The following is a 22,582-nucleotide window of genomic DNA, read 5'->3' on the forward strand; positions in this document are numbered from 1 at the left end:
CATGCACTCTTCCAAAATCTTCCATTGCATCCACTTGTTTTCCCACCCCACCCCCTAAACAGCTGGCATCCTGAGAGAGTCCCCCTCCATTACTGCCCTTTCTCCTGAGCTGAGTCTCCAGTTCTGAACACAGCCCAAAGGAATTCTGGCTAATCCTCAAATATAATCCTGGATTTCCCACCCTCTCAACTTTCATGTGTGTGCCTTTTGGGGATGGGGAGTGGATAAAGAATTGACCAAGCAAATATGCCTATAAAATCCTTCTTAGTTCAGGGAACAAGAGAAGTTACAGAGCTCTCTGACCTTAAAGGTAAAGGTAAAGGGACCCCTGACCATTAGGTCCAGTTGTGACCAACTCTGGGGTTGCAGCACTCATCTCGCTTTATTGGCCGAGGGAGCCGGCGTACAGCTTCCGGGTCATGTGGCCAGCATGACTAAGCCGCTTCTGGCGAACCAGAGCAGCACACGGAAATGCCGTTTACCTTCCCGCCTATTTATCTACTTGCACTTTGACATGCTTTCGAACTGCTAGGTTGGCAGGAGCAGGGACCAAGCAACGGGAGCTCACCCCGTCGCAGGGATTCGAACCGCCGACCTTCTGATCGGCAAGTCCTAGGCTCTGTGGTTTAACCCACAGCGCCACCCGTGTCCCTTCTGTCTGACCTTAATTTCATGCAAACAAGGTGTATCCTGAGCAGATAACCACAGAGAAATTCGGTCCCTCGTTTATCCCTGATACCTGCAAACTGGATTTCTCTTTAGTTATCCATGGCAACCAGGGCCGGATTTAGGTTTGATGAGACCCTAAGCTACTGAAGGTAATGGGGCCCTTTATATGTCCAGCTGTCCTTTGTCAACAACAAATTGTCATTTTTTTGTGTTGAATATATGCTATATGGTAATATATGGACCTAATAGGTACCGTATCTGAAGCTATTTGCACATAACAAAATATGTATTCTATCGAAGTAATTAGAATCATAGAATCATAGAGTTGGAAGAGACCACAAGGGCCATCGAGTCCAACCCCCTGCCAATTGCTGAACTGAAACACAATTAAGAAGTATATTAATGGTGAAATACAGTTAAGAAGTATGTTAATAGTTAATAAATACCAGTGATATTTTAGGGAGCAGGCTAGCAGGCGGGGCTCATTACTTATATCATAGGAGCCTACACAACACAAAACACTGTTGCTGTATGTAGGTTTTGTATTATTTGTTTTTTATCTTATATTTTGGAAATGTACATCCAGGTGTTTTTTGCTTTAATTTTTTTGGGGGGGGCCAAGAGAGTGGGGTCCTAAGCTATAACTTGTTTAGCTTTAACGTAAATCCGGCACTGATGGCGATGGAAACTCGTGATTCTGCGCCCGCTCCCGAGCTTCTCACCCCATCTTACTCGGCCTATGTTCCAGGGTCACGCCCCGGCTTCGGCAACAGGCCTGCTCGCCCTCATTTGAGCGGGCCGCCTTCCATTCTTCTCCGCCCCTTCTGTTGGTTGTTAGGCACGTGGTGCAAAGCGAGCACGCCGGCTGGCTGGCGAGCGCAATTTCGCCCGAAAAGCGCCGGCTGCTGCGTCCCGACTCTGCGCGTCCGAGGCGCCCGCCTTGCGCGCCCCTGTTTCCCCTGCGCTCTCCAATAGGGAGCGGTAGGAGCACCTTTGCAGACCTCCTCGCTTGGCGCTCCGAGAGCGGGGAAGTGATTCCCTCCCCGGCGCCAGCGCCTCGGCAGCAGCCTTCAATTTCTCCCGCTCTTCTGGAGATCCACCCCCGGCGGATCTCAGCAGCCAAGGCGTCGGCGTCGGTTCTCCCTCCTTCCTTCCTTCCACCTCGCTTCGCCCGCCGGGTCTTGCGGCTGGAGCTGCCTCTCCCCAGACGCGCACGGACGCCGCGGGCGGAGGAGAGCGCGCTTAGCTGGGATGGCAGCGGGTGCCGCGCGGGGCTGAAGCCGGAGCGGCGCCCGCCATGGCCAAGCAGTACGACGTGCTCTTTCGCCTGCTGCTCATCGGGGACTCGGGCGTGGGCAAGACCTGCTTGCTGTGCCGCTTCACCGACAACGAGTTCCACCCTTCGCACATCTCCACCATCGGTACGCCGGGGCGGGTGGGGAAGGAAGAGAAGTGGGGGGGGGGGGAATCTGCCAGCCCGGCCTCTTCCACCATCTCCACCGGGAGCGGGGACAAAGGCGGAGGAGGGCCGACGAGATTCGCCCTCGAACAAGAGGGAGCCGCGGAGACTCCTTCGTAGGGCATCATCGGGGTCTCGGCTGGAGGGAGGGAGACCTCGTGGGTCACATTTGCGGCCTTGGGGGCATCGCTGCTGGACTGGGGAGGAGGGGAGGGGACGGGTGGCTGGTTTGCATCGCGCGTAAAGACACTGCGTCTTTGGCACGGATTAAGATAACTGTACCTGCACAGTTGCCCATAGCAAGCCCCGAGAGGGAATCGCCCCGGGCGATTCAGATCTGAGGCTCAGGCTCCCTGAAGCAAAGCTGACACCCCCTTACTAAGGCAGGGATCGCGAAAAGCGCCCCTTCTCCCCGAAATCCCGGTCCCCCCTTCTGTGCCTTTGCTTCTAGTTACCTGTTGTTAGATGCTGCACCAATACCGGGCCTTGGCTCCTGCGTTGCCTGTGTTGGGAGCTAGTTTTTGTTCAATAACCGCCCGGCTCTCCGGTCACTGTAAATGTTGCTGCTGCTGCTGCTGCTGCTAAATGCAGTAATGCCAGCTCACCTCAAAGGTGAAAATAAATGCGACGTCATTGTTCGAAAATATGAGGTAGGCATAACACCATGAGTCATATGGGGGTGGGGAGAGGATAGAAGAGAGAAAGCCAGAGGGAAGGCAGACCCGTTTTGCTTTCTGAAATCCCCAGTGGTGGCTATGCTAGTCCCAGGGAATAAAGTCGGCTCCTCATGGGCTCTTAAAAAAACAGCCCTCTGATAAGTCCTACCTGAGCCTAAACCTATAACATGGAATATGCCTGTTTCTTTGGAGCATCTGCTTTTTTGTGGGTGTTAGCAGGCACATATGTGTGCTGAGAATCTGGAAGCAGCTACTGTATGAGCCCGTTCTATTTTTAGACACAGGAGTGACTTGTGGGAGCGTGCTGGTGAGCTCAGAACATAACACGCAACGCATCCTTAGGAGAGACTAAACATTGGCTGTGCCCCGTTTTACTGAGTGATGTGCAGGGCATATGTGAAGTGGCCAAGAGCAGATGATGGGATAAACTGGGGTTTTAGCTGCATGTAGTACCAGGCTTTTATATTTTGCATTTATATTCCACCTTTTCTCCAATGAGCTCAAGGCAGTAGAGATTTTTGGGTGGTTTCTTTTTGCTTTTGGGGTTTAGTTGGTTGGGAAAGACATTACCTGCTCCCCCCCACCCCCGTTTTATTTATTGGGAGTGTAGGTGTTTTGGCCAGTTGAGGGGCAGTTCTGAGCATCACCAGTTTTTCTTCTGTGAAATGGGTACTTTATTGTGCGTTTGACAGTTTCTTAGATTTCAGAATATGCCCTTGCGCCCCAAAAAGGTTGGGGACCCCTGCCATGACAGCTGAACCACACTAGCTCCAATGGTTTGCCTTCACTGTTAGACGCAGTATGCCTCTGGATACCAGTTGCCGGAAACTGCAGGTGTGGAGAATGCTGTTGCACCCGGGGCCTGCTTGTTGGCTTCCTATGGTCATCTCGTTGTCCACTGTGAAAACAAAGTGCTGGACTAAATGGGCCTTGGCCTGATCCAGCAGGGCTCTTCTTCTGTTAGCTCTGTTGGTCATGAAACACATTACAGTGGTACCACGGGTTAAGTACTTAATTCATTCTGGAGGTCTGTTCTTAACCTGAAACTGTTCTTAACCTGAAGCACCACTTTAGCTAATGGGGCCTCCCGCTGCTGCTGCACCACTGCTGCACTATTTCTGTTCTCATCCTGAAGCAAAGTTCTTAACCCGAGGTACTATTTCTGGGTTAGCGGAGTCTAACCTGAAGCGTCTGTAACTTGAAGCGTCTGTAACCCGAGGTACCACTGTAAATAAAAAGGGACCTTTTAAAACATGAATGGAGGTTCCCAGAGAATGACCTCAGTCAGGCCCCACAGTTCTGAAATTAGGCACAAAGCTTTCATCTCAGAAGGTGTGACTACTAGCGTGCCTTTCATTTTTAGAAATGTAGCGAACGTCCAAAAATAACTTGTAGATCGTGCGGGATTTTTTTCGGTGGTGGTGAGATAATGAAGCGTTGCCTGAAATGTGGTAAAAGAAGGCTGTGGCTGAGCTTCCCCACCTGCCTCTGACTTTGCCTGCTGAGGCCAATATGTTGATGTTTTCCTGCAGAAACCATTCGTTTCTACCATTGTGCTAGGCATGCATAACCTATAGCAGGGGTGGGGAACATTTTTTTCAGTCCAAGGGCCACATTCCCTTCTGGGCAACTGTCCGGGGGCCACATGCCAGTGGGTGGGGCCAGAGGCCAAGTTGGGTGGAGCAACGAAAGCAAATTTTACATCTATACAATAAGTTAGTTTGTACACACACTTATGCACACACTTCTCTATCCTCCACCCAGGGAAGCAAAAGGCAATGCAGGTTTTCAAGGACACATTCCAGGCAGTCAAAAGTATTCAAGGAAAGGGTTAGGGGTGTGGTCTGGGGAGAGAAGGTGCCATATAGAGAGGTGTGCATTTGGCCTCTGGGCCTGAAGCTCCCCAGCTATGGCTTGATTCCTCAGGCTTGCATTCAGTGGCTGGCAGCTTAAGAAGAAAGCTGCTTTGGGGCATGTCCATATTGACACAACTCTCCATCTGAAAGAGCTCTGTAGCCCATATCAGGCATAGGACTTTCAAGTAAGGCCAACATGCATGTGGGGGGGGGAGGGTTGGGCATTAGTATTGAAGCTATTAATTTCAGATTTGAGTATTTGGTCAGTTTGCAGGCTTATGATGGAATTGATCTGGAAAGTGAGAAGTCCCCATTTTCCTCCATCATCCCATCTGTTTGGGACTGATGGGTGTTGAAGTTCAGTAGTGTTGGGGTGGAGGACACAGGTTTCCCATCCCTGCCATACACTGAAGAATTGCATATTCCAGTATTTAGCTTTCTGGCTAATAAGTTACTTTCCTATCATGGTCTATTTTAGGAAATAGGATGAAATTCCCCTTGCTTCCTGTTTAATTGCTTTTGTAGTCAGTAGTCAATAAAAACATGAATTGGGATTTTTTTAAGAGTAATTACACAAATTTGTACCAGAAAATTTTCAGTTTGCATTGGAAAACATTCATTTGCTCTAGAGAGTGGTCTAAGTTAGCAAGTTTATATTACTAGTATTTAGTAAACCAACCTAAAATCATTGACACTGCCAAGCTTGTATAATATTTGTTTGCAGTTGGCACCCATTGTTACTAGCAAACTTATGAAAAGGAAAATTGTCCGTACAGAAATAAAGCTCTGGTTTTCAAAAGCTTTCTTGGAACTTCTGATGCTAAGAAAGCAAGGTTTTCTGCTTAGTCCCATGATTTCTTGTAAATCATGCTTTTCCGAATTTCACCCAATTCCTCACTCATGATATGTATTTGCATCCATATGTTAGAGTCTCTCCTCTCTTCTGCTCCTCCAGTTGCTTAATATCCTCCAATAAGTCACTGATTCTTCTAGTAACTTATCTGGCCAGTCAGCAGGCTTTAATCTTTATTACAATTTGTAGAATCCTGAGGGTCACCAACTGAAGCCAAGTGTAAAATAGTGCTTCAGGAAGGCAGACACGCATTAAGAATCAAGCACATATTCAGTCCAGGGCAAAAATCCATTCCTGGTTTCTTTGTTCAAGCCCTTTAATTTAGCGAGGGAATCCTTTTAGTTGTTGCTATCGTCAAACAATTGAGAAACACTTACTGATCTACTGCAAAACACCCAGAGATCTACCAAGTGGATCGTGGCCTACCTTCTACCTAATGCTGCTGCTGTCCAGTGTACCATGGGAATAATGGTAGTAAACAAGAATGGCCACTTCCACGTCCAGGGTGTGCACTAACTACCCCATTTGTAGGCTTGTAGCAAAATATACTACTCACAATGGTGTTCACTCAGGGAGATTACCTCCTTTTACCAGGGGTGGCTCCACCAGATATTTGTAGGACTCCCATCAGTCCCAGCCAACACGGCAATGGTAAGGAATAATAGGAGTTGTAGTCCATCAACATCTGGAGGGCCACAGGTTCCCCCACTCTGCTTTATAGGGGAGAAATCAGGTATTAAATGGTCTTCATTCAGGTGAGTAGGCAGTGAAGACTATCACTAGGTTGGGTTTTCAGCCCCCACTTCCCTATTCTCCTGAGATGGGACATTAGGAGGGTTGCGGAAGAGTGGAGTTAAGTGCCCTCTCTTGAAAAGCTTGTTCTTCGTGTGACCTGCTGCTTAGATCTGCTTGAGCTTAAACCCACTCAGGTTGACCATGGCCGGTTTTAGCCAGGTAGCTTGTATGTATGAATAGCTATGTAATGGGATATGTTCCTCCTTGAGTTTATATTTTCTCCAGCAGTGGACCATTTCCAAAACGGTCCTGTTCTCCCACACGGTGACGCAAGCACACAGTCCTCATCTGCCTTAAGTTAATGAAGTTCTCATTGTGACCACAGAGCGAGTAGAAAATGCCTTGCGGAGTACAAAGGATCACTTTCAACTTGTTCCTGCTTGGTGAATCGTGCACGATATGTGAGTCACCCTCAGAAAGCTACACAATTTTCTGAGGAGAAAATAAACTTAATCTTGGATTAGGGAGCTTTTTTTGTGCAGAATGCAAGGCTTTGTTTTGCTGGATCAGGCCAAGTGTCCATCTAGTTCAGCGATATGTCTCCCAACAGAAGCTAGCTGGGTTCCTGGAGGAAATTCATAAGCAAGGCATGAGGGTGACCGTCCCTTTTGGTTTGCAATCAGTTTCTGATAATTGGAACTGTACTGCCTCTTAACATTTATTTCTCACAGTTAACAACTACTGGTAGATGTAGGAACCTGCCTCACACCAAGGGAGACCACTGGTCCACCTATCTTGGTCTTGCCTTCTCTACCCTGATAGGCAGCACCTTTCCAGGCTTTCAGATGGGGCACTTCCCTCAGCCATGTCTGAAGATGCCAGCAATTGGACCTGGGGCCTTTTCCATGCAAAGTACCTGCTCTCCCATTGGGCCACTGCCTGTTCTGTAGCCTCTAACCTGCCCAATCATGGATCTAAAAACTGTTGTCTTATGCATTCACTTCTGGGTTTGATTGCCACAGTTTCTTAAGCTATGGCTGACATGAAGAAGGCCTTATAAAGCTGGTACTCTCAAGCAGCTCTACCCTGCCCTGCAACCAGAAGAATGGCAAACTCAGATGAGAAATATTTAAAGGCAGCAGGTAGGCGCTGCTTGGTTTGGGCATATGCATTGCTGCTGAGGTGTTTTGTCAGCCAAGCTCTATTGCACTGTGGCACACCACCTTGGAAAGATGGGTTGCGAAGGTAGCTGTGTGCAGCTTTGGTGGCATTTATCTTGCAGTCCCCTGTGCTGCTGAAAGGTACCTGCTTCTTCAGCAGTGTGGGCAAGCAGCTGCAGTAGAAACTTCAAAGAAACAGACAGAGTCTTTGGTGCTTTCTGCTTTTGCTGGCTGTCTGCAGAGAACTGGGGAGTTGGGCTGTTGTTCTGATACGAGGAGAAAAGGCTTCAAAAGAATCTAGACCGGATCACAGATAAGTTGAAGTTGCACAGCCTACCAAGGTTAGATCTCCAGCCTCTATGACAAAATGAAGGTGAATTCACTAGTACTTTCCCATGGTTCCTTTCATGGGTATGTTCCCTACTCCAGTAAGATTTTCTTGTCCTGTTTTTGTACTACTTTATATACACACACTCCATGGCTGAGTATGCAAAGGCAACATATATTAGATTGTATAGTAAACTATTCCTTTATGACCCACATTGGCCTAGACCAGAGGTGGACAGCCAGCACCCCTCCATATGTTGTTGGAATCCAACTGTCATCAACCCCACCAATGGCCAGGCCCAGCTCTGGGATGGAAATAGCCTTGATCACCCTGGTGGATGATGTGCTCTTGAGGAAGGATGGAAGGAGTGCTACCCTGTTAGTATTGAAAGCCAGGAATGCTTTCACCCATAGTATCCTTCTGGGTCAACTATTGGGTATTGGACTTTGTGGACACTTTATTACTTTTGTTCTTGTTGTTACATGATGGAAGTTCTCGGGTGATAATGTTGGGCAACTGTGCCCTATGGCTTTCAAGGTGCCCCAGGGCTCTGTTACGTCTTCCATGCATTTTAAGAGCTGCATTAAGCTACTGGGAGAAGTCATCCAAAGGTTGATGACATGGAACTCTGTCTTTCTTTTTCATCTTCTGATATCAGGTTTTAGAAACTCTAAACTGATGCCTGGAGGCAATTCTGAGATGGATGAGGGCGAACAAGCAGAGGTTAAATCCTGGCAAGGCGGAGGGGCTGTGGGCTGGGATATTCCCCATATGAGGTTCTACTTCCCCTAAAAGACCCAAGTCCGCATTGCAAATGCTGCTGGCTTGGGTGCTGAATAGTGAAGCCCAAGTAGTGTTGGTAGCTAGGGTAAGATTCCAGACATCCCTGTTTCCCATGGACAGTCCCCAGATTTACAAATCAGTCCCCTGACAAAATTCATCTACTTAGTAGGAAGTTGAAAAGTGTCCCCGGATTCATTGGGGGGGGGGGAAATCTGGTAACCTTAAGCTAGGGGTGTGTTTCAGCTGGTGTGCCAATGGTGGCCATTTCTGCAGAGGACAAAGTTAGCCACAGTGATCTATTTCCAAACTAGACACAGATAAGGCACTCTGCCCGGGGTTGCCTTTAAATAGTGTCTAGAAACTTCAGCTGGTCCAAAAGGCAGTTGCCATAGTCCTGATGGGTATACTGTTGTCAGCGTCAACAACATCTACATTATAGCAAGTATACTGGCTTTGTAGACCCATTTTAAAGGGCTGGTTTTAAACTTTTAAGCCCTAAAAGGTTTAAGCTGTGAGCTGTCTGGCAGCAGCTGTGACATCTTGCCCACACACTGAGACCTCAACCAGAGGCCTGCTTGGTGTGTTCACCCTGTAGTTCTGTGAGATTGGTGACCATCAGAGTGAGAGCACTAGTTTGAGTTGATTAAAATGAGCTCTGCCTAGCTACTGACTCAGCTGCTGTAGTGTTATGGAGTTTGTATGAATATGTCAACTGTTCAGAAGTTTAAAAGAACTGTCAGCGCTCTATGGCAAGCTGCTGGTGAGAAGGAGTTCAGCAGAGAAGGGAGGATCCAGCTCCTTAACAATGGTGATCTACTCTTAGATTGTGTGTGTGTGAATGTTGTTTACATATTCACATAGTGGGGTGGATATGGGAAGAAATTCAATGTAGCACCATGATATTGGTTCCGCCAGTGCAAGCATTTCAGCTCATCAGATGAAATGATTCCCCCACCCCTTCCCCCAAGCACTGTTCTGGGGGAATCTATCAAGCCCCCTAAGAGCCAATTTTTGGATGGGGGGAAGCAGTGTTGCACTAGTGGAAGGACTTGCACAATCTTCTGCTAGCGGGACTCCATTAAATCAAGCCCAAGGAAGATGTTGCACGTGAGGAACATGTACATGGGTATTTGTGGGTCTCCATATATATGTTCTAAACATCACATAACCTAATTACACTCAGCAGAATCTACTGGGTAGGGATGGAGTCGCCCTTGTAACTTATCTTTTGCTTTTGTTATTCACAGGAGTCGATTTTAAAATGAAGACTATAGAAGTAGATGGCATTAAGGTTCGAATACAGATCTGGTAAGTGATTTTAGCTATTGCAATATAGATCTTCAGACAGAGAGCTGAACTCTGGATCTGGGAGTTCCTTGGTGTGAATACATTGTGAGAACTTTGGCAAGTTGCCCATTCTCAGCCTCAGTTCTTTTATCTGTAAAATAGGAATGGCAAGTAACTCAGCCAGCAAGATTGCCATAAAGTGAACATGCAGAGAGATTGTAAAGCACTCTGCAGATGAAGTACTTGGTAAATTATCAAAAGTAGCATGGAATCAATAAGTGGTTATTGAACACCATCCGCAAAGAGAGGTCCAGTAGGACTGAGAGGGAGAGGCCATTTGGGTTCCTGGGCAGTAATGTAACAGGCTGTTATATACCATGTGTGTAGTGTAGCCTTCGTGTGGTTGCCTGAATGGGGACTGGGTCTGTTTTTCGGGGTGTGGATTAAAGCTCCATGCCTAAACTGCAACAGAGGCCATTTCAAACTACTATTATTGTTGTTATTTAGAAACACATACTTCTCTCTTTTAGGTAGTTTTAGTACCTACCCCAGCACCACTGGTGCTTTATCCTGTTTTCATGCAATAGAAGGGGAGTGGCTTTGACCCAGGAAGTTTTCCACTTTATGGTGTTGGTTTCTATTGGGGGGGTGAAATACTGGGGTGGGGGTCTTAGATAGCATTCAAATAACTAATTAAAAATAAGTCTTTTTTAAATGGGACACGGTTGCTTCGTTGTATGTCAGCATGAAAATAATGATACATCTTTCTGGGAAGACCCTAGATGTGATTATCTTGACAGGAGCAGATTTAAAACTGCCCAGCAGGGAGCAGCCAAATTGCATAAACCTCCATAGCTGAAGTGATCCTGTGTGTTCTTGGGTGCCTGTACTGCAAGGAAATTGCCTTGTGACAATATTAGTGACGATGACCATTTGTGGATCAAAGAGCAAGTCGGTCAGAAGATGATATTGCAGAGCAACAATTAGTCATGCTTTATGACGACTTGACTGCAGTTTAGCACAAATCTGCTGTTTGGGCTTGTCTTCTGACGTGGCAGAAAGTCAAGGCTGCATGTTAGGAAGTGTGTTTGGCAGCTACTTTAGCAGGGGTGAGGAGGAGGAGTTTGTGTAATGTTGAGAACTGCTCCTGGCTAGCCCATCGCTCACTTTGCATAATACAGAGGGTGATTTGGGATAATGGGGCCCAGTCCATTACATCAGCTGAGGCCAGTTACCATTTGGCTCCTCTTCTCCTTGAACTATTTCTGTTCCAGCTGGTCACTCTAAGAACTACCATGTAACTCTTAAGGAACTGATGCCCAACTTTTCTTATTTTCCTCTTGCATCATGTATCTTAATTTGTAAGCCTGTGGGCAGTGGCTCTTTTGTTCTTTAATCTCTGGACAGTGCTTTAATAAATTCTAAACAACTTCGTAAATGATTAGCAGAATCCCAACAGTGCACAAGGAGACCTCAGCTTGCACAACAGGACTTTGCCTTCCTCTCCTCTCCTTGCAGCCCCTTCCCCCCTGCCCCATGCCAAAATCTTCTCTGGAGCGTATCCCAACCCTCCAGTGCTGATTTTGCAGCAGGGAGGAGAGGATGGTGAAGTCCTGTTTCATAAGCAGAAGTCTGTTCCACTCACTCATGGGCAGCGCTGGATGCAACCCAATAGTTGATGATAATAATTCCCTTGTCCATGTGAGCGCCAACTCTGCTGCAGTCCAGATGGATCATGTGGATAAAAATTGCAGTGCATGCCCCTCAGTCTGTGTCTAACTTGGAGCAACTCTAATGACGCCTGCTTTTGTTCCAGGGACACTGCAGGTCAGGAGCGATACCAGACCATCACGAAGCAGTACTACAGGCGAGCCCAGGTAAAACTGTTTTCTCCTAGACTAGAAGTAGTACAAAAAGCATGGAGAGACCTGGGAAGGACTAGCTGGCTTTTGCAGGAATTGTCCCAGCATTGGTCTCGGTGCTATTTCTCTGACATCTTCATCTGTTGCCAGAGATGCAAGCATAGTGTAACCAAAATTCATGGAGGTGACCTGACAGAGGTGGACATTCTCTCCATTTTTTGATATTGAGCGGAATTAAACATCGTGCTAAGGAGATCGTCCTGCTGAATTGAATCTCGCCTCCCTTTCACCCATGCACTATTCTAGGGGTTTTCCCTACCCTCCAAAGCAGAATTGGGGGGGCACAGGGAGAGGAGGGATAATATTGTTGCACCAGTGGATCTTGTTGCAGTAGCTTCTGCAAGTGCAACAACTTAGTTGAATCCAGACCATACGTTCTTACTTGGAGACAAAGACACACACAATTTTGGGGCTAATGCTGACAAAGGTTAGCACTGGAACACCGAAAGGGTCCCAACATTAAACCTCAGCTAAATTTAAAGGCAGCAAGCCAGTGGTCCCGGGTTGGGGATGTCAGATGGCCTCAAGGGCTGAAGACAAGCTGCATACTATAGGATTTTAGTGTTACTGCTGCTATCTTGGTGCATAAAATGCAGTGATGTTGGCCCATGAGAAAGCAATCCAAAAATCCACAGATTGCATGCAGCCTCCCCCACGCAGCTTCTGCCTGTAGGGTGGGCAGAGAGGGAGGAGGCAAGCAGACTGATAATGCTCCACAGGAAAGGCGCTGACTCTCCAGTTAGCTGCAGCGATCGAAGATATCTCTCCCCTCCACGCCTTTCCCGTGGGGCAGAGGCTGCGTGGGGGAGGCTGCGTGTGTGACCTGTTTTGTCTTTGCGCAGCTCCATTTGTGTGCGGGCGGTGCAACGTTACACAGAAGGAGTGCAAGGCACGATGTTTCACTGATGTTAAAGGCACGGGGGGGTATTACTTCAGTCGCCGCGCTCCTCCTGTGTAACTTTGCGTCACCGGCACACAAATGGAGCTGCGCGAAGACACTGCATGGCAAAAACGGACTGCCTACAGCCTCCCTCCCCGCTGTAGGGCGGGCAGAGTGGGAGGAGGCAAGCAGACTACGGAGGCCCCACAGCTTGCCACTACCAGGAACTGCAAGTGCTAGAGCAAGTTCCGTATTTATTTATATATTTGCTATATTCCATGGATAAGACAACCCATGTTTTTAGACCTAAAAAATTGGGTAAAAAAACCTCGCCTTATAAATGGAAAAATACGGTAAATGTTGTGCCCCCTGACTGCTGCCTGTAGGTCACCTGTTGCCTGCCGTTTGATGCCCTGAGCCATAGTGGTGCTAGATCTCTGAGACATGAAGCCTAGTGTATAAGAAGCGTTTAGTAAAACTGCAGCCAAAGAAGCCTGCTGTATATCTGCAGGGAATGCAGACTGATTAGCCAGGTCCCCAGGAGGAAAGACTGACATATTCATTAAACAGTTGTCTGTTATCTAGTATGGTGGCAGCCTGCTCTGTAACAATCTTGTAGGAACAACTGTCAAAACACAAAGGCTTTTGGTTTATCGGTAGTAGTTAAAGGCCACATCTGCCATGAAGGTTTCACAGTGAGCTTGGCCTACATGCAGATGCATGCAGAATCTAACAGGACAGAAGAAAGAATAATCCCCAAATGTCTAGTTCCTCTTCTTCAACCCTCCAGCATAATTCCTGGGCAGAGGGTGCATAGGGAATGTCCTATTAAATTAACAGTTACACACACACACACACACACACACACACACACCTTCCCTGTAAATAGAAGTCATTTCACCTTTGGGTTTATGTTACACGTTTTACTCCATTCTGTTTTCTTGACCTGGTTCTCTCCCCAGGGGATATTCTTGGTGTACGACATCAGCAGTGAGCGCTCATACCAGCACATCATGAAATGGGCCAGTGATGTAGATGAGGTAAGTGAGGAGGTCTCCCTGCTTCTTCCCCCTATTGTTGGGGACTATTGGCCCCAGTGTGGGAGAAGTTGCCATGGCAAAATCGGATGAACTGCTCCTGCTCAAGGCCTGTGTGTGTATATATACATGCACTCTCTTGTCTTGAGAAGCCTTGTTCAAACAGAGAAATAGCACGTTTGGCTTAGGTGCTTGGTTTATGTAGAGATTGTAGGATTAAAATAGCCTTGGGAATTCAACGGACAGTCCGGATGTCCTTGAAAAAGGCATAACACTTTTGGGATGTCCTTATTTCCTGTAAAAAGGACTTATACCTTGTGTAAGCTCCTCAGTATTTAGCAAGTGCTAACTAGAAGATTATGCAGGGACTAGAAGAACATCTAATAAACCTTAACCGTGTTTTAAATCTGAGCTGTATTATGCCATCTCTGCTGTGACAAAAGACTGTTCTTTCTTTTTTAATAATAACTATTATGTTGTTTTGCATGTAAAGCATCCAGTGAATATTTATTGATAGGTGGCTATGTATATAAATGTAATAATAAACAAAATACACTGCTGTTGAATAACTGGTGGAGGCATCTTGGATACTGCCAGGGTGCTAACTTTGTGTCCTTGTGCACATACATTCTGCCTTTACACTGTTAGGGAATTTTTATAAATTAGCCTTTGCCAGGTTGGTGCCCTCCAAATGTGTTGAGACTACAACTCCCATCAGCCTCAGCCAGTTCTGGGGTTGATGAGAGTTGTGGTCCAGAACACCTGGAGGCACTGGGCTGGTGAAGGTGGTGCCCATTTTTACATGGTGACTCTTAACACTCTGCCACAACTGGCACTGAAGTAATCTGCTGCTTTTGCAGTGAACGTAATGGGGAGATGAACAGGTCTGGGCTGAAGGAGATGCTGTTGGGCATGTGCGATCAACTCTGTTGGCCCCTGGGTTTGGGGGGATTTTATAGCTGCCCTGTTTATTTGATTGGCTTGGTCTGTGGAAGCCTTGTTTTCTGTAAGACCATCCTGCGATTCTTTTAATTGTTTTGTTAAGATCAGAAATGTGTTAGGCGCTGCCATTTTCCAGATGTTTGTGTTGCAGTGGTGGAAGAAGCCATTTGCTATGAAAATTCTCTGCCCTGTGCAACAGTTAAAAGGCAACAGGAATGGTGCATTTGACAATCCCAAGTCTCAACAGTGCAGTACAGCTCAGCTTTTAACTATGCTGCTTCTAATCTGTGCTGATTGGGAAGGGCTAAAGTCTCTCCCTTCTCTCCAGTATGCCCCAGATGGCGTCCAGAAGATCCTCATTGGGAATAAAGCAGACGAGGAGGAGAAGAGGCAAGTAGGCAAAGAGCAAGGCCTCCAGGTAAACTTCTTGGGTAGCTGCTAGTTGTTTTCCTTTGAGACCTAAGCCTCACTCATAGCAGATGATATAGTAAAACTGACAGTGCCAGGTGGGTCAGACCATCTACACTGCATAGGGTCTCAGACAGGGCTCCCTCATAGCCCTACATGAAGACGCCAGGGATTGAACCTCAAACCTTCTATATGCAAAGCAGATGCTCTGCTACTGAGCTGTTTCTGTTCACTTAGGCCTTGTAAATAACGATGTGGTCTGGGCCTCTCTGTTTTTTAATCTGTTTTAACTTTGGCGGTGCAGTGAGTTCTGCTTTCGTTGTATTTATGTTTGTGCTTTTTATTTAAATGGTTTTATGTTTTAAATGGTTTTTGTAATTATTAACTGTGAGATGCCCAGAGAACCTTGTTATGGTATGGCATACAAGTGTCCACTAGCCAGGCAGGCTGTAATGCTAACCAAAGGCCTGGTCAATGGCAGTCTCCACAGCAGCTGTACTAACCACAGGCATTTTTATATGGCTGTAGTGGCAGCCCCCTTATCCTCCATTTTCAGTGCTTTGTGGGAAACATATTGGGCTCTGGGGAGGGCATTATTCAGAAACCTATGTTTGATTGAAGCCAACTTGTTCCACACTGTACCACTTCAAACGGCAAAGGGGGCCTCATGTGTTTGGATCTTGCCCCATAACACCTCCCCAACCAAATTCCTCTATATAAGACAATGGCATTGTCAGGAACCCTTCTTGCTATGGTATAGGTTCTGTTGTTGTTGTTCTTCAGAAGCACATGCAGTTGTGTGAGACCCCCACATAATCTGGTATAGTCAGGAACAGGTCGATTGCCTCATCCGCTGTGGGTGTGAACCAGGGCAGAGTCTGATCTAGAAAACTAGATGGTAGGAGCAGTTAAATTTTGTCAACGTACAGGAACTTGTGGAAATGGGTTCTGGAAGCTGGTTTCCTTCTGGCATAGACAAGCTCTGTTTTACAGTGTTCCCGGGTCACTGTTTATATTAGAGATGGCACTGGGGTCTGGAGCTGGACTTCATTCTACTAGTTTTTCCAGCCCTGGTTAATCAGAGAGACACGCTATGCTTGTAACAGTGCTCTTTTTCCGCATTCAGAAACGTCAAATGTTACCTAGCCTGTTTTTAAAAAAATAATACAAGTTATCTTTTCAGTCTTGGAGGTGGTGATGTAAGAATGTTCTAGTTTCTTCAGATCTATCTGTAGAATCTATTGACAGTCACTATTATACCTGTATGTAAAGCTGTCGGAACTTCTGTCTTCCAGCTGGCCAAGGAGTATGGCATGGATTTCTATGAAACAAGTGCCTGCACCAACGTAAACATCAAAGAGGTAAGAACTCTGCATATGGAACTTCCAGGTGTCTGGTGCTTTGCAGCCAGTGTATCACCTTTGCAGAGCAAGTGTAGATACAGAACAAAAGAGAGTTCATGGTGGAAAATCCTTGGGCTCACCTGTAGTTTTTGACCATAGCAGCCAGTAGGCACCTCACCTTTGGGAGGGAAAGCAAAGTTGCACTATATATTGTTGCAAAATGTAACATATATATTTTATTTAATCTCAGAAGTACTTACACTTACATATGGTGGTATATCTGGATTCACACATCCCCACCTACTGTAGCCTTTTGTGCCTTATCCCATACCTGTTCTGGATGGTCTCTAAACCCTCAGGAGTGGGCTACAGTGGGCAGCAGAATTGGCAGAAATGGGGTCCATTGGATACGCCCCTATGTGTGATAATGTTAGTGTCAAAACTCATACATAGATGGAGCAGGGCCCACTGTTGATCTCAGTGGGACATATTTAAGCATGCACATAACTCTCCTGCTTAAAACTGGATTGTAAGTTGACTCTTGCATGTAGCAAATAAAAATTGCCACCAAGTGGGAAGCCAAACTGAAAGTTTGAGAAGTAGTCTTAAAAAAAAAAGATCTACCTCAAATGTCTAAAACATTTAGACATGTGCACCCAAGCACACTGGTAAATACATTGTGGGCTAGTAACTTGTGTAGACTTGTTTGCTGATCTAAAGCTATGTACTAAACCTCACTTTTTTAAAAAACAACAACCCTCATCTCTTTCAGTCTTTTACTCGTCTGACAGAGCTGGTCCTGCAGGCCCACAAGAAGGAACTGGACGGACTCCGCACGTATGCGGCTGATGAACTGAACCTGGTTGAGCTGGAGGAGGAGGCAAGCAAGCCAGAGGGCACAGAGCACTCCCCCAAGACCTGCTGGTGCTGAAAGCCTCCCAGTGCTCTTCCTTTTCTTCTGTCCCCCAGTGCAGGCAGAGAGGCTGCCACCTAGAGAGGGCTCCATCTCTTTGGTCTCTGGTTGCCTGCCTGCCTGCCTGCCCACTCTCTGCCCTGCTGGATCCTCTTTGGATTTCCTGGTGTTTCTCCTTGATTGGTGATTTCTGTTGTTCCCCCAAACTCCCTGGATCCAAATCTCTCTTCGGGGGGGCTCACAATATGCAGAACATCACCCTGCCACCTTTGCGGAAGAGCTGTGGTTGGCGATCGCAGCAGCCAAGGCCCATTCAGCAGCCTCTCAACCTCCAGGTGCTCTGCAGCCTTGCCCTTTTCCAGGGGGCAGCTGAGCCAGTTGGGTTCTGTGCCTGGGTGCAACTAGGCCTGTCCTCTGAGAACAGGGCGCTCAAGGAGGGAGGAATGTCCCGCTTCATTCACTCTCCTCCAGACAGACCGTTTGCTTGCACACCCTCAATAGCAGGCCTGCTGAAGGCTTGTCCGTTTGTATCCGCCCCCCGTCCCCCATACATTGCCTTGCCATTTCAGCATCTGCCCTAATGCCTGCACAGCTTTGTGCAGGGTTGGGGCTTTGCGGCTGTATTGGATACAGTGTCTTGTACATACCTGGCTGCCTGGAGGTTGTTGTTAAAAAAGACCTCTCACCACGGCACCTCGCCAAATTGGGGCTTGTTCCAAAGTGCACAGTGGCATCTCTTGCCCTGCTAAGTGTAAGCTGCTGGGAGCAGCAAAAGTATAGCCCTGCTGGGAAAGGGGTAGGATGATGGAAATTTGGGGCTTTAAATTCAGACTCGCCTTACCAGTTGCAAAGAATGTTTGCTTCTTCCCAGGCCAAACTAGGCTCCCATTTTGTAACTCCTTGGAGCCTTGTCTTGCACACTAAGCAAAATCCTTGCCTACTATTATTTACTCGAAGATTTTTGTATGGCATCTTTGCTTGGGTATCCCTGGTGGTGCAGGTACATCAGGCAGCTGCTTAGTCTATATCCCTGCACCAATGGAGGCAGAGAGCCCACCCTATCTGTGTGTCACCTGTGTGGAACTGGCTTTGAGAGCCCCCTTGGAATGACTTTCCCAACTGTTCACCAAAGCGCTGATATGGAAACACACTGTAATCTGTGCATAGAGCCTTCCCTCATTTGTTTCTTCCCACTCTTGAGGTCCAACCTGTAAGAAGTTGCTCAAGACCCTTTCGTGGGCTCTTTTTAGAAGTCCTTCCACAGAAGGAATTTCCTTGGCAACTCAGCCTGGTAGATTCCAGGGTATCCAATTTATTTGGTTCTTTTGCCATGTGCTGCTTAACATGGCTTGATCCAAGCAAACTGAAACCAGCCTGCCTGCCTGCATGTTGTACCAGCATCCCCCTCTCGCCTTGACATGCTTGGCGGGGGAGGCCTAAAGACACTTGGCAGTATGTCATGGTAATTCTAATCTATATGCGCCTGCCTGCTCCAGAGTAGCTGCTCCCTGCGTGCCAACACCTTGGGGAGGCTAAGACTCCTTTCCCTTCCTACGTACATGCCAGCAATGGGCTACATTTGCGGATCTAGAAAGGATGGGTGTCAACCAGAGGCTTTCTGGGTGGGATGGCGGTGCATAAGTCCTCCTGCTGCCTAGAGAGGCTGCCTTTGATGGAGGGGGTGGGGCTTAGGCACGATCCATTTGAGCAATAGAAAATGGTTCTTATATCCATGTGATGATCTGCCCTTCCCTAGCCAGGTCATACCAGAGAGCAGACTGATCTACATTTCCCTGCTCATTTTTCCTCTTCCTCCTCCAGTTGGTTGGTGACTTTCTCTCTCAGAGCAGATGAAAAATATTTTTACCCAGTGAAGGAGAGGAAGGATAGTAGCAGGAATAAAGTTGGCTGCACTGTGATTCTTGTCCTGAAAGCAAGGGTGCCTTGAATTTCCAAAAAAGGCTCCACTCTCAAAACCACCAGTTTTACCTCTTTCTTTGTGCTGGGTGGGTTTGAACAGGTATCAAGCCACTGGAAATGTAAGGGGGAAACATTGAAGTTCTACACACAGTGCCTGTTGTTGGCAGGAGCAGCTCTCCTGTAGCCACAGTCCCCTGGGAAGACCCCAGTCCCAGGGTCTTGGAAGAAAGAGGCACAAAACGGCTTGACCACAAGGGACCGCTTCCTGCAAGACCTAGTGTGAAGCTGGAGATATTGTAGACACTAATTAGAGACACACATAGCTGGTAGCCTGTTTAGTTTTTGAACTACAACTCCCACCATGCCTGGCCATAAGGCCGTGCTGGTTGTGATAGTATGAGGGGAGCTGGAATCAAACAACACCTGGAGCACCAAAGCTTCCTCCTGGCCATGATGTAGTAGGACCCAAATTCTGTAAGAACAGGTGAAAATGCAAAGAAACGAGGACTTGTGCAGGTGGGGAACTAGGCATCTTTGCCCTGAGAGGAGGCATGTAGAGACTGAGGGAAATGGATGGGCCACAGCAAAGGAAGAACTTTTTTTGCCTCTTTTGCAAGCCCAAACTCGGTTGATCTGATTGGTTGAGGCCTTGCTGGCTTTGGTCTGCCTAGCTTGTTAGGAGGTTGGAATGAAGACTGAGGGCCAATCCTTGCACAGAGAGTCTATGTGGCCTGTGTTGTCTTCTCACCCCCAGCCCCTGCTCCTGTTTTCTGACTGGATTGCACTGCACCCAAGGTGAATGGGCATGCTGTGAGTGCAGAAAGCAGGTTTGCACGACCACTTAAACCTACAGCGTGGAAGGCCTGTGGCAGCATGCAGAACTGCCAAGCTAAGGTATAAGTGTGATGAGAAACGTGGAATAACTCACTTGGCCTGTTCTCAGTGCAACTGGGAAACAAAAAACAACAGTGGCTAGCTAGCTGCCTGCAGAGAGAGGCTCAGCTGGTTCCTGGCTGTCTCTTGCACCCAGTTCTTTAAAGCTCTGTTGCTAGAGCTGCCCTCAAGGGGGTCTGTCTGAAAGGATCGAAGAGAGGGATGTCATTCTGTCCCTGAAATGAGCACAGGAGGCTTCCCAGTATCTCTGGCTCTGCAAGCTAGGAGAGCCCAAAGATGTCCCCACTGTAGCTCTTCCTTGCCTGCTGCAATTCAGCATCACATCGGTGCCGCTTGCTCCACCTAGGATCTAAGACCATATCCCACCAATATAATAGAAGCTGGGCTGCTGATGCTGTTAACTATAACGCACAAACTACTAGACTCCAATGTAATCTTCACAACACACAAGACCAGAAAGGGGAACAGGTGAGGAGCTCTTTGCCTTGCTTATGGTGTGAACTGGAGTCCTTATTGTGTAGAGTCATCAATGGCCTCTTAACTGGGTTGAACTCACAAACAAGTGGTTGACGAAGCCTCTGGCTCCCAACACTGAGCAAAACGAGCCACACTAACAGTGTGCATTCTGGGTCATTAAGACAACTCTTTCAGTGCGAGAAAAGCTCCCTAATCAATGCTGATTTTTCTCTGTGCAGATTGGAGTGGTGCTCTCAGGAGGCCACAAAGTGCTTCTTGGTTTCAAGCCAGTGCTTGGGGAAGGGAGGATGAGTCTGGGAATCTAGCACTCCAGTATTCTGAGGCTGCCTCCGTCCTGTTGAGTCACGGATCATTCTGTCTGTAGCGGAAACCGTTGCATATAAACTTGTCGTGGGATCCAGCCAAACTTAGAACTTTCTGAATCCTCTGCTGTGTCTGTAATTTGTGGACTTTGCACTTTGACTGGGTTTCCTTGTATGGCCTGTCATTGTAACTCATGATTTTAAACAAGAAAGATCTTTACAAAAATAAAGATTCTCAAAGTGGTTGGTGGCTGCTCTAGTTCCTTGCTGGGTGGCTAACCCAGTCCTCTGCAACCAAGAAGCTGTGTTGCTGCTAAGAATCTCACTTGAAGTGAAATCCAGGAGGTCAAACAGCAAATGCTTCCCTATGTAGAGAACACATTCAGAATAGAGCTATGTTTAATTCATGCTGCAAACGGGCTCAGTTGCACAAGAAAGGAGCCAAAGAAGCAAACCAGGGGTAGAACGGATGTAGCTTGGCGCATGCATCAGTGCAACCAGCTTTTGTCCAGGAAAATTGCAACAAGCAAGGATTAGTTCTGCCCACATGGGACCACCTGGAATTGGCAGAGTCCTGGAGTGAACATTATATGTATTTGCAGCTATTTTTGTATTGTAGCAAGGAATATAAAATCCCTCCTTCAAAAGGAGACTGCCAGAGCTCAAACTGCCTGCTACTCGCTGCATCAATTTACTTGGGTGGGGAATCTGTAGTCTGCCAGATGTTTCTGAACACCTTTTGGGCCCTAGTCTGCATAGTCAGTCTCCAGGGGTGATAGAAGTTGTGGGTCAACAGGAGGACCACAGCTTAGATGTTTTCGAACAGATGCCACAGGATAGTGGCATGTTGTTAAACCCTCTATCTTTAAATCCTGCAACACTACAAATTTAGAGGAAGGAAGAGCAAACAAGTCGTCATCCAGAGTTTCCTCCACACCCCATATTCTCTCAATAGAGTGAAATCATGTTGTAGGTTTTCCTACAGTAGCTACATCTACTGTTGGACAGTGGATGTTCAGAACATCATGTTCTACCTCCTCTGGTGGAGGCAATGTGCCTCTGAATACCAGCTGCAGGGAATCACGAGTGGGAAGAGTCCCATCACACTCAGGACCTGTGTATGAGCTTCCTATAGGCATCTGGTTGGCTAGTGTGAGAACAGGACGGGCCTTTGGCCTCACCCAGCAAGGCTCTTAGGCTATGTTTTCACTAGGTGTACACAAGAATGTTGAGCTCGCCCTAAGCCTGTATTGCTGTCTGCCCTATTTGATGCACTCAATTCAGGAAGGGGAGGTGTGAATCTGCTTTCGTAGTCTGTAGTATAGACAGAGATTTCACATGGTTGATGTAGCTGTTTGGAGTCAGACAAAACAGCTCTTTGTGCTTTTCATGCTCTTAGACTGCTTTGCTGAGGCACTGAGGTAACTTGCATTAAGATAATATTCTTTTTTATTATTGTTCTGCTCATCAGCAAAATAGTAATAACCTCCCAGAGCACATCTTGCAGAAGAAGAAGAAGAAGAGTTTGGATTTGATATCCCGCCTTTCACTCCCCTTAAGGAGTCTCAAAGCGGCTAACATTCTCCTTTCCCTTCCTCCCCCACAACAAACACTCTGTGAGGTGAGTGGGGCTGAGAGACTTCAAAGAAGTGTGACTGGCCCAAGGTCACCCAGCAGCTGCATGTGGAGGAGCGGAGACGCGAACCCGGTTCCCCAGATTACAAGACTACCGCTCTT

At 47.2% G+C, this 22,582-nt stretch overlaps 1 protein-coding gene across 1 annotated transcript; it reads left to right on the top strand.

Annotated features, from left to right (window-relative positions):
• Positions 1–1,552: 1,552 nt before the first annotated feature.
• RAB15 (RAB15, member RAS oncogene family) lies at positions 1,553–21,088 on the top strand. Its single transcript, XM_083468376.1, has 7 exons — positions 1,553–2,090; positions 9,768–9,828; positions 11,624–11,684; positions 13,572–13,649; positions 14,917–15,006; positions 16,292–16,357; positions 17,112–21,088. Exons 1-7 carry the CDS (start codon positions 1,967–1,969, stop codon positions 17,268–17,270), a joined length of 639 nt encoding a protein of 212 aa, XP_083324502.1. The 5' UTR covers positions 1,553–1,966; the 3' UTR covers positions 17,271–21,088.
• Positions 21,089–22,582: the final 1,494 nt, after the last annotated feature.

This window comes from Podarcis liolepis, assembly GCF_965112155.1.
Source record: "Podarcis liolepis genome assembly, chromosome: 1".
Taxonomy (NCBI): Eukaryota; Metazoa; Chordata; class Lepidosauria; order Squamata; family Lacertidae; genus Podarcis; species Podarcis liolepis.

Excerpts from the sequence above, each read along its gene's own strand:
- RAB15 (XM_083468376.1), top strand. The coding sequence starts at position 1,967 with ATGGCCAAGCAGTACGACGTGCTCTTTCGCCTGCTGCTCATCGGGGAC. Across the intron at positions 13,650-14,916 it reads GGGCCAGTGATGTAGATGAG|TATGCCCCAGATGGCGTCCA; the intron begins GTAAGTGAGGAG and ends CCTTCTCTCCAG. Across the intron at positions 15,007-16,291 it reads GCAAAGAGCAAGGCCTCCAG|CTGGCCAAGGAGTATGGCAT; the intron begins GTAAACTTCTTG and ends TCTGTCTTCCAG.